The sequence below is a fragment of the Alligator mississippiensis genome, chromosome 3 (assembly GCF_030867095.1).
Source record: "Alligator mississippiensis isolate rAllMis1 chromosome 3, rAllMis1, whole genome shotgun sequence".
Classification (NCBI taxonomy): Eukaryota; Metazoa; Chordata; order Crocodylia; family Alligatoridae; genus Alligator; species Alligator mississippiensis.
Genome location: NC_081826.1, coordinates 229,349,790 through 229,362,468, shown reverse-complemented (window position 1 = coordinate 229,362,468; position 12,679 = coordinate 229,349,790). Strand labels below are relative to the sequence as shown.

General features: G+C 44.0%; 1 protein-coding gene across 2 annotated transcripts in view; it reads left to right on the top strand.

Annotated features, from left to right (window-relative positions):
* Window positions 1-12,679, top strand: part of MAN2A1 (mannosidase alpha class 2A member 1) — a 222,225-nt gene that overhangs the window by 195,595 nt on the left and 13,951 nt on the right. Inside the window, exons 20-21 of one of the 2 annotated variants that reach the window (XM_019484312.2) lie at window positions 1,125-1,319; window positions 10,018-10,129. In XM_019484312.2, the coding sequence (XP_019339857.1) occupies window positions 1,125-1,319; window positions 10,018-10,129 (307 nt within the window). The remainder of the gene's footprint in view (window positions 1-1,124; window positions 1,320-10,017; window positions 10,130-12,679) is intronic. The other variant, XM_006270866.4, reaches the window with a different exon arrangement.

Sequence of the window (12,679 nt, the reverse complement as noted above, 5' to 3'; positions counted from 1 at the left end):
CCAGCACACCTATAGGTTGGGGAGTGTCCTTCTCAGCAGCTCGGAGGCAGAGAGGGATCTTGAAGTCATAATTGACTCCAAGATGAACATGAGCCGGCAGTGTAACGAGGCCATCAACAAGGCCAGTCGCACCTTGTCGTGCATTAGCAGGTGCATGACTAATAGAACAAAGGAGGTGATGCTCCCCCTCTATGCGGCACTGGTCAGGCCACAGTTGGAGTACTGTGTCCAGTTTTGGGCGCTGCACTTCAAGAGGGACACGGAGAATCTGGAGAGGGTCCAGAGAAGGGCCACTCATGATTAGTGGCCTTCGAGAAAGACCCTACGGGGGGAAGGTTGAGAGCTGAATCTCTTCAGCCTTCACAAGAGACGGCTGAGGGGAGATCTTGTGGCCGCCTATAAATTTATTAGGGGAGGTCAACAGTGTATAGGTGACGCATTGTTTACTAGGGCGCCCCAGGGAGTGACTAGTAATAACAGGTGTAAACTAGTTGAGAGTGGATTTAGGTTAGATGTTAGGAAGGACTTTTTCACAGTCAGGGTGGCCAGGATCTGAAATGGGCTTCCAAGAGAGGTGGTGCTATCACCTAGCTAGGAGGTCTTCAAGAAAAGGCTAGATAGTCACCTGACTGCGGTCATCTGACCTAGGCCCTCTTTCCTGCCAGGTGCAGGGGTTCGGACACGATGATCCATTGTGGTCCCTTCCGACTCTACAATCTATGAATTTGGCAAACTCTATTTCAGCCCCAGAACATCTTGGTGAAATGTTACACGTTTAACAAAACAGGATTTTTCAACCACACACTGAAATTTTTCTGATGAAACAACCTGCTCACAGATAAGTGAGGTAGCAGTGGTCTCTTGCCAGCTGCAAAGCCACAGTTATCTGACAGTATTTTGTAGGCAGTGCAAGACAGGAGTTTATTAATAGAAGTAATAGTAGAGATTACGAGTTTGTTGATATGAGAATTTGTCCCTTTTTATAGAAGTAATTAAGTAAAATACTTCTAACTTACAGACTTTAATAAAGAGGGCCTAATGTAAAATAAATGGGTTTAGACTTGTGGAAATGTTAATATTGATTCTATGAAGTAACTTTATATGTTATTTTTCTTTTTTAACAGAAAGAAGAGAAGTCATCAGTGAGTTTTCCCTCTATTCTTAGCCATATAACTTCTACTTTCATAAATCATCCTCTAATTCCAATGACTACGTATACGGACTCAGGAGCCCCACAGATGCTGAATGTCTTTTCTCCATTTACTTCTTCCATGCCTTGTGACATACATGTGGTTAATCTAAGAACAATACAATCAAAGGTATGTTCAATATGGTAATTTAATGAACAAATATTTGGTATTTCAAATATGGTATTTAATTCTGAAAAACTAATTTATGAATCTACATAGAATGAGGCAGCCTAGGTGCACTCACATATGCCCTTTCCTATGGAGCTGACTGATTAGCTCTGCAGTAAAGCGTCACTGCTTACACGAGTGCCAGTATTAGGGCACAGTAAATTAATTTACTCTGCTGTAAAATCATACTGTCAGGGACAGTACTATCTTACGGTGGAGTAATTAACTGCCAAAATGCTCATGTAGACAGATGGGAATCAAGGACAAGTCCTCCTTTCAGTACATAGGGAACAGGAAGAAAACAAATGGGGGTGTGGGACCTGTTGGCTCTGGATTTAAGATCCAGATACCTTGTTCGGTGCAGGGAGACCCACCCTCAGACCGACCATGACCTTTCCATTTGATAATGGGCAAATGTATTGGTACACAGTTATAACGAAAAGAAACAATACAAACATAACTCCTGATGACTCTTCATCTGTGTCTATCTCTGGTTGGCTGTCTCTGTGGTCACATGTCCACATTGCCTTCCGGGCCTTCTCTTACTTAGATCCATTCCCCTAAAACCAGGACTTAGCCCTTTTACTTCTCTGGGGCTTTGTAGCTGGTGTCACTTACCTCATGTTATGGGCAGCATGGTACATATTACCTTGGTTCCCAGGCTTTTTGTCCTTGTTGTGTTAGACAACCTGCCTGCCTTGTAGGCTGTGATCTCATGTTATGGGATGCCCCCTCAATTCTTAGGCTTTGTGTGTATCCATTGGCCGCCTTGTGTTAGACAGCCTGTCTGCTTTCAGGGCTATGAGAAACTGTGTGTGTGAGACCCACACTCTTTAGAAATCAATTAACCCCTGCTGCCCATCTTGAGCTCTTATAATACATATATCTATACCTATAAGCCAATTCCCAAAAAGCAGACCTTTAAATACTATTTTCAAGACAATAGGGCCATTGCTCAATAACTTGGGACAGCCAGTTATCGGCACTCAGGAGAAAACTGAATTCCACAATGACTACTTTGCTTTGGTATTTTACTGGGCCAGGGGGAAAATTATGCCAGATAGGGTACAGAATGAGCAGGGTGGGAATGACCGCCTTCCTACTATTGCCATAGAACTGGTGTGTGATCAGTTAAAAAAAATTAGACATATATATAAGTCAGCAGGACTGGATAAACTTCATCCAATAGTGCTGAAGGAGCTGGCCAAAGTCATCACAGAACCCCTGGCAAAACTCTTCCAAAACTCATGGCTCTCTGGAGAGGTCCCTGAGGGCTGGAAGAGGGGCCAATCTTGTGCCCATCTTCAAGAAGGGGTGGAGGGAGGACTCGCGTAATTATAGGCCAGTTAACCTAACTTCTATCCCAGAGGAAATCCTGGAAAAATCATTAAGGGGTCTGCATGCAATAGACTTGCAGAACGTAGGATTCTGAATGACAGCCAGCATGGCTTTGTTGCAGGCAGGTTTTGTCTTACCATCCTCATCTCCCTTTACGATCAGGTAACTTGCCACCTGGATAAGAGAGAGGAAGTTGGTATTGTATACCATGATGTCCATGGTATCAAAAAAGCGTTTAATCTGATATCCCACAATGTTCTCATGAGAAAATTGGAGGATTGCAGGCTTAACTGCACGACGGTTAGGTGGGTAGGAAGCTGGCTGTGGGTAGGACCCAGAGAGTTCTAATGGATGGATCTGTGTCATCCTGGCAAGAAGTGGCCAGTGGTGTCCCTCAGGGGTTGGTGCTTGCTCCAGTGCTTTTCAACAACTTTATCAATTATTTGGATGTGGGGGTGAAGAGCTCACTGGCCAAGTTCACAGACAAACTAAGTTATGAGGAAGCGTGGTCATGCTTGAAGATAGGCTACAGATACAGGCAGACCTAGACAGGCTAGCAAGTTGGGCGGATCGGAACCAAATGAAGGTCAGCATCAACAAATGTAAAGTGCTCCATCTGGGGACAAACAATTCCCTACACAGCTACAGGTTTGGCGGCGCCAAACTGACCAGCACCACAATTGAAAAGGACCTGAGGGCAGTAATTGACCACAGGTTAGGTTATGTAGGTCAAAGCTTTACATTTCATCTTTCTCTAGACCACTAATTTATCAGTGTCTGAAGATTTCACGCCTTTCCTCTCATGACCCAGTTTTCTGAACAGTTCAAACAAGGTAAAGTAATCAATATGAAAGGCCAGAATCCATTTAGCTATTCATTAGGAACTGCCTGTAATACTTTGGAAACTGCCACAAGATCAATAGCAGTGGCTTTAAGCTTTGCCATTTACTGTGTACCTGGCTAAGGACCTCTGGCCTCTTCCTGAAATCCAAGATTTTAGACCTGGCTTTTGGAAGGTCATGTTATTTACAAGATGATGATGAAACTCAAGGAAAACTAGCCAGCAGTGAAATCCTTGATCTGAGTATTTTTGGGGCAGGGGGAATGTTCTCTATAACAAACAGTTGTAAAGGCCTCAATTAATTTTCTGAAGCAGTCTCGGGACTTAAAACAACAAAATAATGTCCAATAGATAGGACAGCCATCCTCTTCATTTCTCTAGTCACCTGTGAGCTCAGGAAGTCCTGTCCTTGATTCCAGGTACTATCCCTTCCATCTTCCTCATGTGGAGAGTCTTTCATTTTCTTTGCATTGTGGACTAATATAATTTTATAGTGTTAGGTTTCAAAAAGGGTTATGCCATTTTCAGCTTTACTACTTCCTGTTGCCCAAGTCCCCTTCAACATCTTTTTCAGAGATCAGTTTAATGAAATACCTATAAGGAGGCCAAATAGATTATCTTAAATAGGAAAAATAGAATGGGTATTTTATAATATGTAGAAAAAGGAATTTCATTCTTGATCTTTCCATTTTACAAAGAACAATGGTTATTGTCCTGTATTAGACATAAAGATGCTTTATATCAGAGGTTCTCAAACTGTGGTCTGCAGAAAGCTATTCTGGTTATAGAATGAAATTTTAAGCAATACAAGTTGTGGAAAGACTGCATTTTAGAGCAGATGTAGTACATAAGTGACTCTCACTGTATGTGGTTTAAAGAATGGAAAAATCATAATTGGAATATTTATTCAGAATTTCATACTGTAATTTGGCAGGCACTATCCATTCTCCAAATGTGAAAGACTGGTAAGTGATTTAAATATTTTTAGGGCATACTTCCATATTTTGGATCATGACCAGTCATAGGAAGCATCTCAAATGTGGAATGACTACCACCCATATTAGCTACAGCTGGGGTTTTTTTAATTATGCTTCCTCTTGCCTATGGAAGTAATGACAGTTTATATAAGGGATAAGTCCGCACTGCAGTCACAAAAGTGACTGCAATGTGATGTATTGATACCCAAGCCAGCTTCAATATTGCTAGCTTTGGTACTTCTACTAATGGAGCTGTAGTGTGTGGGCTAACTTATCTTGTCTCATCACAGTATTAAGTTACATCTGACATTATTTTGGTTATTGGCTCACTGAGGCCTTGCCCCCCCCCCCCCCCCCCCCCCCCCCAAAAAAAATTCTTCTCTGCATAGAGTGTGCCTCTCATCATAATGGACCATGAAAAGGCCAGCTTCATCTGAGTCAAGATTTCCTTCTAATGGAGTATCTCTCAGTTGTAGAACACCTGTAGATTTTTCTCTCAGAAAAAAACTATATAGATTGGAGTATCAAAGATAAGGCATGCAGGCTAAATCTCACCATGGTCCCCTATCATCTGGCCCTCAGTGTTGCCCATGGGTCCCTGAATTAACCCACAAGCAGCATGTGAGGTGTACCTATAGCCCCATGCATCGCATGTGGCTGCTGCTTCAGGTCATAAATCTGGAGTGGCTGCTATATACAGCACAGCCCTGGAGTGGCTGAATGCAACTGCGCCACATACAACACCTGCTTCGGCCACTCCAGGACATGCACTGGATGTGGAGTGTGGGTCTTATGTGTGGGTCCAATCTGGCCCATGAACCAGCCCCAGGTCAGATGAGTTTAATGCTCCTGATAAAGACTTCCAAACGACACTTGCTTACAGAAAATATCCATCAATATTTCATATAGCCTAGGTTTCATGGCCTCTGTCTTGGTTTGCAAAATTAAATTCTGCATTAGATTTTGAACCTTCCTTTAGGTTTATATGCAAGATGTTATGCCCCTGTCAGATATCCCATATGCCCCAGGATGGAAACAGACATGCCTTTTTTCACCTTTGTGCTGCCATAAAAATGTTTTTGGTAGTACAAAGTGACAGCAAATAAACAGTCATACCTTCATACCTTTCTTCATGCCACAGTATGGCCTTGGCAAAAGGTAGCAATAAATTGTGTGGCATTATTGTGGCAGACATCTATTTCCTTTATAGCAGGAGAGTGCAGGCAGCACTAACTACCTGCACTCTCCTCCCATAAAGAAAATAGATATTCCTGGGACTTAAGGGCCTTGGTCCTGCACACCCCAGGAATTCCCATGCAGGATTGGGCCCCGCAAGTCCCAGATGTGTCTGCCCAGCTTTCCCTGCTTCCAGAGACATGCTCCTGGTAATCTCCAGGATGCGTCTTTGCAAGTGGGAATAGTTGGGATTTCCTGCTCCTAGAGACTCATCCCAGAGATTGCTAGGGACACATCTCTAAACCAAAGAATCCTGACTTTCCCCGCTTCCAGAGATACATGCCAGAGATCTCAGTGGCCCATCTTGGGAAATGGGGACACTCCAGTGCAGCCCTCGGGCTGGGGCTGCCAATCAGCAGATTGGAACCTCAGCCCTTGGACCACACCAGAGTGTCAAACTCACTCCAATGCAGTCCCAAGACTGAAACTGCCAGTCAGCCGATTGGCAACACCAGATCCAGGACTATAGCTGTGTCCTGGTTTTCCTGGCTTCCAGAGACATGCCCCCTGAAATCTCTACAGTATGTGGGAATACATAACTTTCTCTGCGTGTCTCAGTGGAGACTGTCTGCTGAGCCTGTCACTAGACCTGAATGTTTTTTCATTACTTCTGTCTGCATAGCTATAGATTTCATTGGTGTCCATCTATAATATGTGTAATAGTCTTAAAGACTTGATCTTGGATGGTCTGCTTCCCAACCTCACAGAAACATATTCATGTTCAATAACTGCAGATACAAACACTATGAAAGAACCTCCCACAGGGGGACTCCTGCTTCTTTTGTATCTCTACATTTAGGATTCTCTGCAAGTTGGCAGGATGTTGCCAGTTTGAATCTAGCACTGACTTCACTGTCCTGTTGTCATTAACAATATCTGTTTCAGTACTGTGTCTTTCTTCAGCACTGAAGCTGTTCATGGCACTGTCTGTCCCAGCCACTAATACATCCTTGGAAGGAATTACCACTTTTTGGATAAGTAAAGTCACACTCTTTCAGAAAGTCTTAATAAGTTACCTGTCCTCACCAAAAGACCAGATAGGCACCTCTTTTGCATCTAATCCCCTTTTTGTTGGTTTTTGCAGTTTCATTTTAAAAATAAAATGGCCATTCCTATTAGTCGAAGCCTGCTGCATCCAGCCAAGGACATTTGGTGTGCTCTGTTCTGTTGTTTGGTGGGTTTTTTAGGTACTGATGGAAAAGAGAATATACTCAAGTACATAACCTTACAGAAAGTTACAAATTTTTACTCCCAACTCCCTTAGGTGAATATGCTGGTTATAGCTGCTTTACATGAATGTTCCAAAGGTAATAAGACATCTCATTCCTCTTGCCTTTGGTCAAAGATGGCGCATGGCATAAACTGGACATTTCTGGCAAAAAGACCAATTTGCCTTCCTTTTGCACTTTCATACAGCTAATATCTGGCTGTCGTGTCCCAGTTTAACTGTGCTGTGGAATGATGTGACCCCTGTTTTGAGATCCTTGTCAGAAAAGGAAAAAGTTGTTGCTAAAACTTGATCACTGAAGGTTGAATAAGAATGGAGAACTCACTGAAATAAATTTGAAGCCTCAGATATTAACATGAGTATTTTGGCCATGTGTAAAAAGTATTGCTTTGGATTAAGGTATTCTGGCTTCAATCCGGAGTCACAAAAGAATGGCAAAAAAATAAATAAATCCAAAACTTGTTATTTTGAATGGTCTCACATGGAATTCCTTGTGTTGCATCCCCTACAAGAAAGGTTCCTATCCAACGTTCTTCCCTCTGCAGTGAAAAAGGAGATGCAGTCTCAAGAGTAGTACCGGTCTTTATTCCATGACTGAACCCTGCTTACCATAAAAGAGCTACATTTTATTAGAAGTCTTTTATTATCTCATCATTGGCTTAAAATTAGCAACTTTTTGGGAGAATGGTTATATGCAATTTCTAGCATTCTTCAGGCTGGGTATTAGCTCATATAGTGCTTAGTTCAGGTTTACTTCAAGCTGTTGGATATTAGATACCATCTGAAAATGTTAATCCATCCAATTCTGTACCAGGCCACTATGCATTCTTCTGCATCCTCTCTCTCCAGAGATCTGTCTTATGATAAACTCATATTAGAGAAAGCAGTTTATTTGCATCTAAAAAGAGATAAAATAGAAGTTTTATGAGAACACTTAGTTTCTGCTTCTGCTATTTCCTGATTCCAAAGAATAGCTTTTCAGTCCTTCTGACAGTTCCTGCTTCCCAGGGCACTGTTTTATATGGGTGACGAGAATTCTTTGTTCCTCGGTATATGACCTTGCATTTGTTTATGTCTAAAACACATTGTTCAAATACCCCACCCTACAGAGCAAATCAAGCTGTATTACTTACCATTTCTTCATTTTTTGTCATTTGCATATTTTTTACAAACAGTTATTATGTTTTCCACAGTTTTACTGAAGAGTAGATCACAAATAGATTCCTGCAGTACCCCAGTGGAAACACCTTTGCTGAATCACAATTTGTAGTTCCTTTTTAGGAGTCATCATTAGGCTTGTTTCACTCAATTTAGCATGGGCTACATTAACCTTGTTTAGTGCTAATTTTTTTAATCATGTCATGTGAGACCAAGTCAAATGCTTTAGAGAAGCCTGTGTATATTGTCACAGTTCACTTTATCAGTCTATCTCTTGATCTCGTAAAAAATATTAAGCTTGTTTGACAGCATCTACTTTCCATAAAAACAAATTGATTATCACTAATTATGCCACAGACATGTGGTACCTTAGTGTCATGGTTCTCATTTAGGGTGCTGCAAACCTGTTCAGGGTTGCTGCAACTGCCACTGCAACCAGGAAGAACAGCCCCACATTTTCAAACTCAGGGGCGATGAGTAGGGGGTGCACATGCACCCCCTCAATGTGGCAGTGCACCCCCTACAATGTCGGCAGCGCCTGTGGGTGGTCACCGCTCGCCAGCATGGCTGGTGGCATCTGCAGACATTCCACAATCACTGCTGGCTGCTGCTGCTGGCAGCAGCTGCGGGTGGTCGCTGACCTTTGGTTGGCGCTCACTACCCACCTCCCCTGCCACCAACAGCACCAGCGGTGTCTGCAGGAGCTCCCCCACTTACTGCCACCGCATTTCTGCCACTCCTGCTGCTGCCATGCCCCTCCAGCCACCGGGGGCACAAGTCATTCATGCTCAAACTTAACTTGATTTTAGGTCAAACTTAAAATGAAACTATATTTTCCCTGCCCTGCCCCAGGCCTGGGAAAACTCAGCCACTCATCCCAGCTCTGGGACTGCTCTTTTCAGCCCCACCCCACCAAAAATATGTGGGCCCCAGCCCCACATATTTTTTGCCTCCCCCCTCCCCCCCCCCCCACAGCCAGCCAGCCAGCCCACTCAACTCCAATCCTACAAGCCCCTCCAGGTGCAGCTGCTTTCATCAGCTTTTACTGCTGCTGGAGCCAAGCAAGTTAGTCCTGGTGGGGTTGAGACAGGAAGGATGGGGGTTGTAAGTTCACTGAAGGAGGACCCCATGCCACCTGTGGGTTGTGCCTCATTCCCACACTTCATGAATCATGTGCCTGCCCCCCCACATGGATTCCACCTGCCACCCCCCCCTCCACCTGTGGGTCGGACTGGCCCCTTTCCCACCCCATCCATAGGGTGTGCTGACCCAACTAGCAGGTCATGCTGGCCGTGCCCACCCCACCTGTGGGTTGTACAGCCCCCCCCCCACCCCTCATGGGTTGCACCTCCTCCCTCCATCCCCCGGTGAACCCCTGATCCCCTCCAAGCCTGCTGGACCCCCAACCCCCTCACTAACCCTCCCCATTCTGTCTTGCCTGATATCAGGGAGCCATTTTGATTCAATTTAACCTCACCGTAAGGCCCCTGAATGTCTGTATTTAGCCTTGAACAGTGGTTTTGTAACTGGAGTGCTGCCAACTTCAGGGAAGTTATGGATAGGTACCTTGAGTCTGAAACTTTTCCATGATTTGGTCATGATTTGGCCCAGATCACTGTCCAGCTAGTCAGCCTGTAGATTCTTGTGCCATCCAGATTCTAATGGTAGAACATTGTCTTTGAAACTCTGAAGTGTTCCTAGAATATTAAAATCAACATCAATAGTCCAAATAGTTTCTCAGCCAACAGTTTTTATATTCCCGAATGCACATTATTTGTATCTACAGATTTTAAAATATTCATAGTTGCTGATGAGCAAAACCCAACTTTGGGCTGATGGTTGTGTTAATGCAAAACCTGGTTAATTGATTTTCTCTTGTAGATTACATTTTGGGAAACTGGCCATTTTAAGGAAACAAGTATTATATTATATTACACTGATTTGAGATTTTCTGGGCCAATCCTGATTAATTGCCAATATGCAGGTCCGGCTGGTAAGTCTGTTGTAGGGGAAGGGGCATGGGGGGGAGTGGTAGATTGAGGCCCCTGCATTGAGGGAGGGAGTGGGGCTGGGGCAGGGCACAGGACAGAGCCACAAGCTTCTCATCTCAGGGGGGAGCTCCTGCTGCTGCACACACCCTGGGAGGCCATGGGGGGCATGTGCCCCTGGATCTGCACATGGGGCGAGGGTGGGCTGTCCCTGTGGGCTGGGGCCGGGGTGGTGCCGAGCTCTTCCCAGCTGGAGCTGCGCCAGGCTACACTCGGGGCAGATGGCAGCAGCACTAGGAGAGGGACTACAGGTGGGGCTGCAGCCACCCCAAAATTTGCCATAGCCTTCCTCCCAACACTGTCACCGCCGGCCCCAAGCACAGTCCAGGCCAGTTCCCCTGACCCCCCCCCTGCCCAACAACAACCACCAGGAAGAGCCCAGTGCAGCTCACAGCAGCAGCATGCCCTCACCCTGCGCACAGATCTGGTGGGACACTCCTCCCATGCCCTCCTGGGGTGTATCCAACAGCAGGAGCCGTGCCCCCAGGATGAGCTGCTCATGGCTCCATCCCAACTCTGCAGCCCCAGCCCCACTCCCTCCCTCACCACGGAGGCCTCAATCTGCCCCACTCCATGCCCCTTCCCTCACAACAGACTTACCAGCCATACCCAACTCTTCTCCCCACTGTCGGGCTACACTCCTGGCCACCTGTATGCTATGCTGAGGCTGCACGCATGCATGGGGCTTTTATCAGCCACATCATCAGCCAAAAAAAAGCCGAATGCCAATACTGTCAATTTTCCTTATATCGGTGCTGATCCAGTATGGGACTGATGTATCAGTGCACCTCTAATATATATATATATATATATTGCTAGTCAGGGCCATGTTCTGTTTCCACTTATCAAAACAAAATTAGATCATTATCACTGGCATGTAGGTACTTTGTTTTAAGTAGATTTTTCATCTTTATCTGAAAGTGATATTCAGTACTACTTATAAAGTGGTAGTTGTAATGTTATTTGTTAGAAAATTATCATCTGGTATTTTTTGGAAATGTTTTTAGAAATAAACCTTTTTTACCAGTAGCTGTAGCAGCATGAGGTCTTTGGCATATGTGCTCCTACTTGAAATCCCTCATAATACTGCAATTTTTTTCTATAGAGTATAAATCGATGTTCATTGTGTTCTGATGTAATTGTGTTCCCACATTTGCTTTGGTGGTGTGAGAGGTCCCCACCACTACCCATTTTTCTGATTCATTAGTTGGTACATTGAAATCTAAGCATTCCAGGGCCAGTCTTTTCAAATTGCCATTGACTCTAGAACATATAATAGTATTCATAATGCAGATTCCCTGCCTCTTTCTCTGCATGCTACTTCCTAAACAAGGTGTATCTGGTAATTGTTAATGTTTAACAAGCCATCGTGATTTTGAAAGAGGGACATGATAGTATTTCTGGTGCCTTGTTAAGTTTTTGATTAAAATGCATTGTTCACTTCATACAGATCCATATGGTAATGGTGCTTCTTAGGTTTTGTTTTCCATACTATTAGGAGGATCCTGAAGTACCTAGTCTACATCAGTCATCCAGTTCAGGAAAATCCACAGTCTACAAGTTAAATTCACAACTGATAAATGGAGGATCTACTCTTTCCACGTAGGGTGGAATATTCTGTCCATCCCCGTTTCTTCATATTCATTTTACAATATTAATACAACAGCACTGTGCACAAGTCATCTTATTTCTTAATTTAGAAGCCCAAATAGATGCTTGTTTCAGGAGAGTAGATGGTTATTGTTCTGAGGTGTGGGGAGTGTTTTCTTCAGGTGGTATCATGCTGCTGTTGCTTTGATATACAGACTGCTGGGGGTTGGTATATTCAGGAAGGCTAAGTCTTCAGACTCCAGAGGTGACTCAAAAAAAGGTGCTTGCATTTGTTTTGTGGTGAAGCTCAGAGAGGATAGTTGTCACTCGGACAGTGTGCCAGCTGATCTGTTTAACAAATAGCTCAACTTCAGTAAATGCCCTTGAGAGATAGTGACACCACACCGTATGAGTTAGATTCCATAAGGTCACTACAAAAAATAAGTCTTGCAAGTCTGAAATGCCTTAATCTCATGCCATTTTTTCTTCTATCTTTCTATTGAGATGTTCATTTCCACTGGTCCCTCTTGCCGAGTTTGCCCACCTGTATTTTTGGTTCCATTTATCTGCCTCATTAGTATGCTGTTCTACATTACTTCTCGAGTTATTCAGTAGCTGCTTTTTGCCACTCCTTCTTTTGAATCAGCTGCTTTGCTGATTGGTGTGTTTTTATTTTTTTTCTTTCTTATCAGGTCATTCAATGGTCACAAGGCCTGTTCTTCCCAAGCTCCTTTTCTGGAGTCTTTGTTTAACTGTAGCTTAGCAAAAACTGTGGCTCAGCATAACTGGAATTCCTGCAGTGGCTACCTTGACTAGTGCTCTCGATCACTTTTACAGCAAGTTATTACACCCATCTCTGGGCATCTGTAAGGAAAATTCTCAGTTCACCTGTTTGCAACTATACT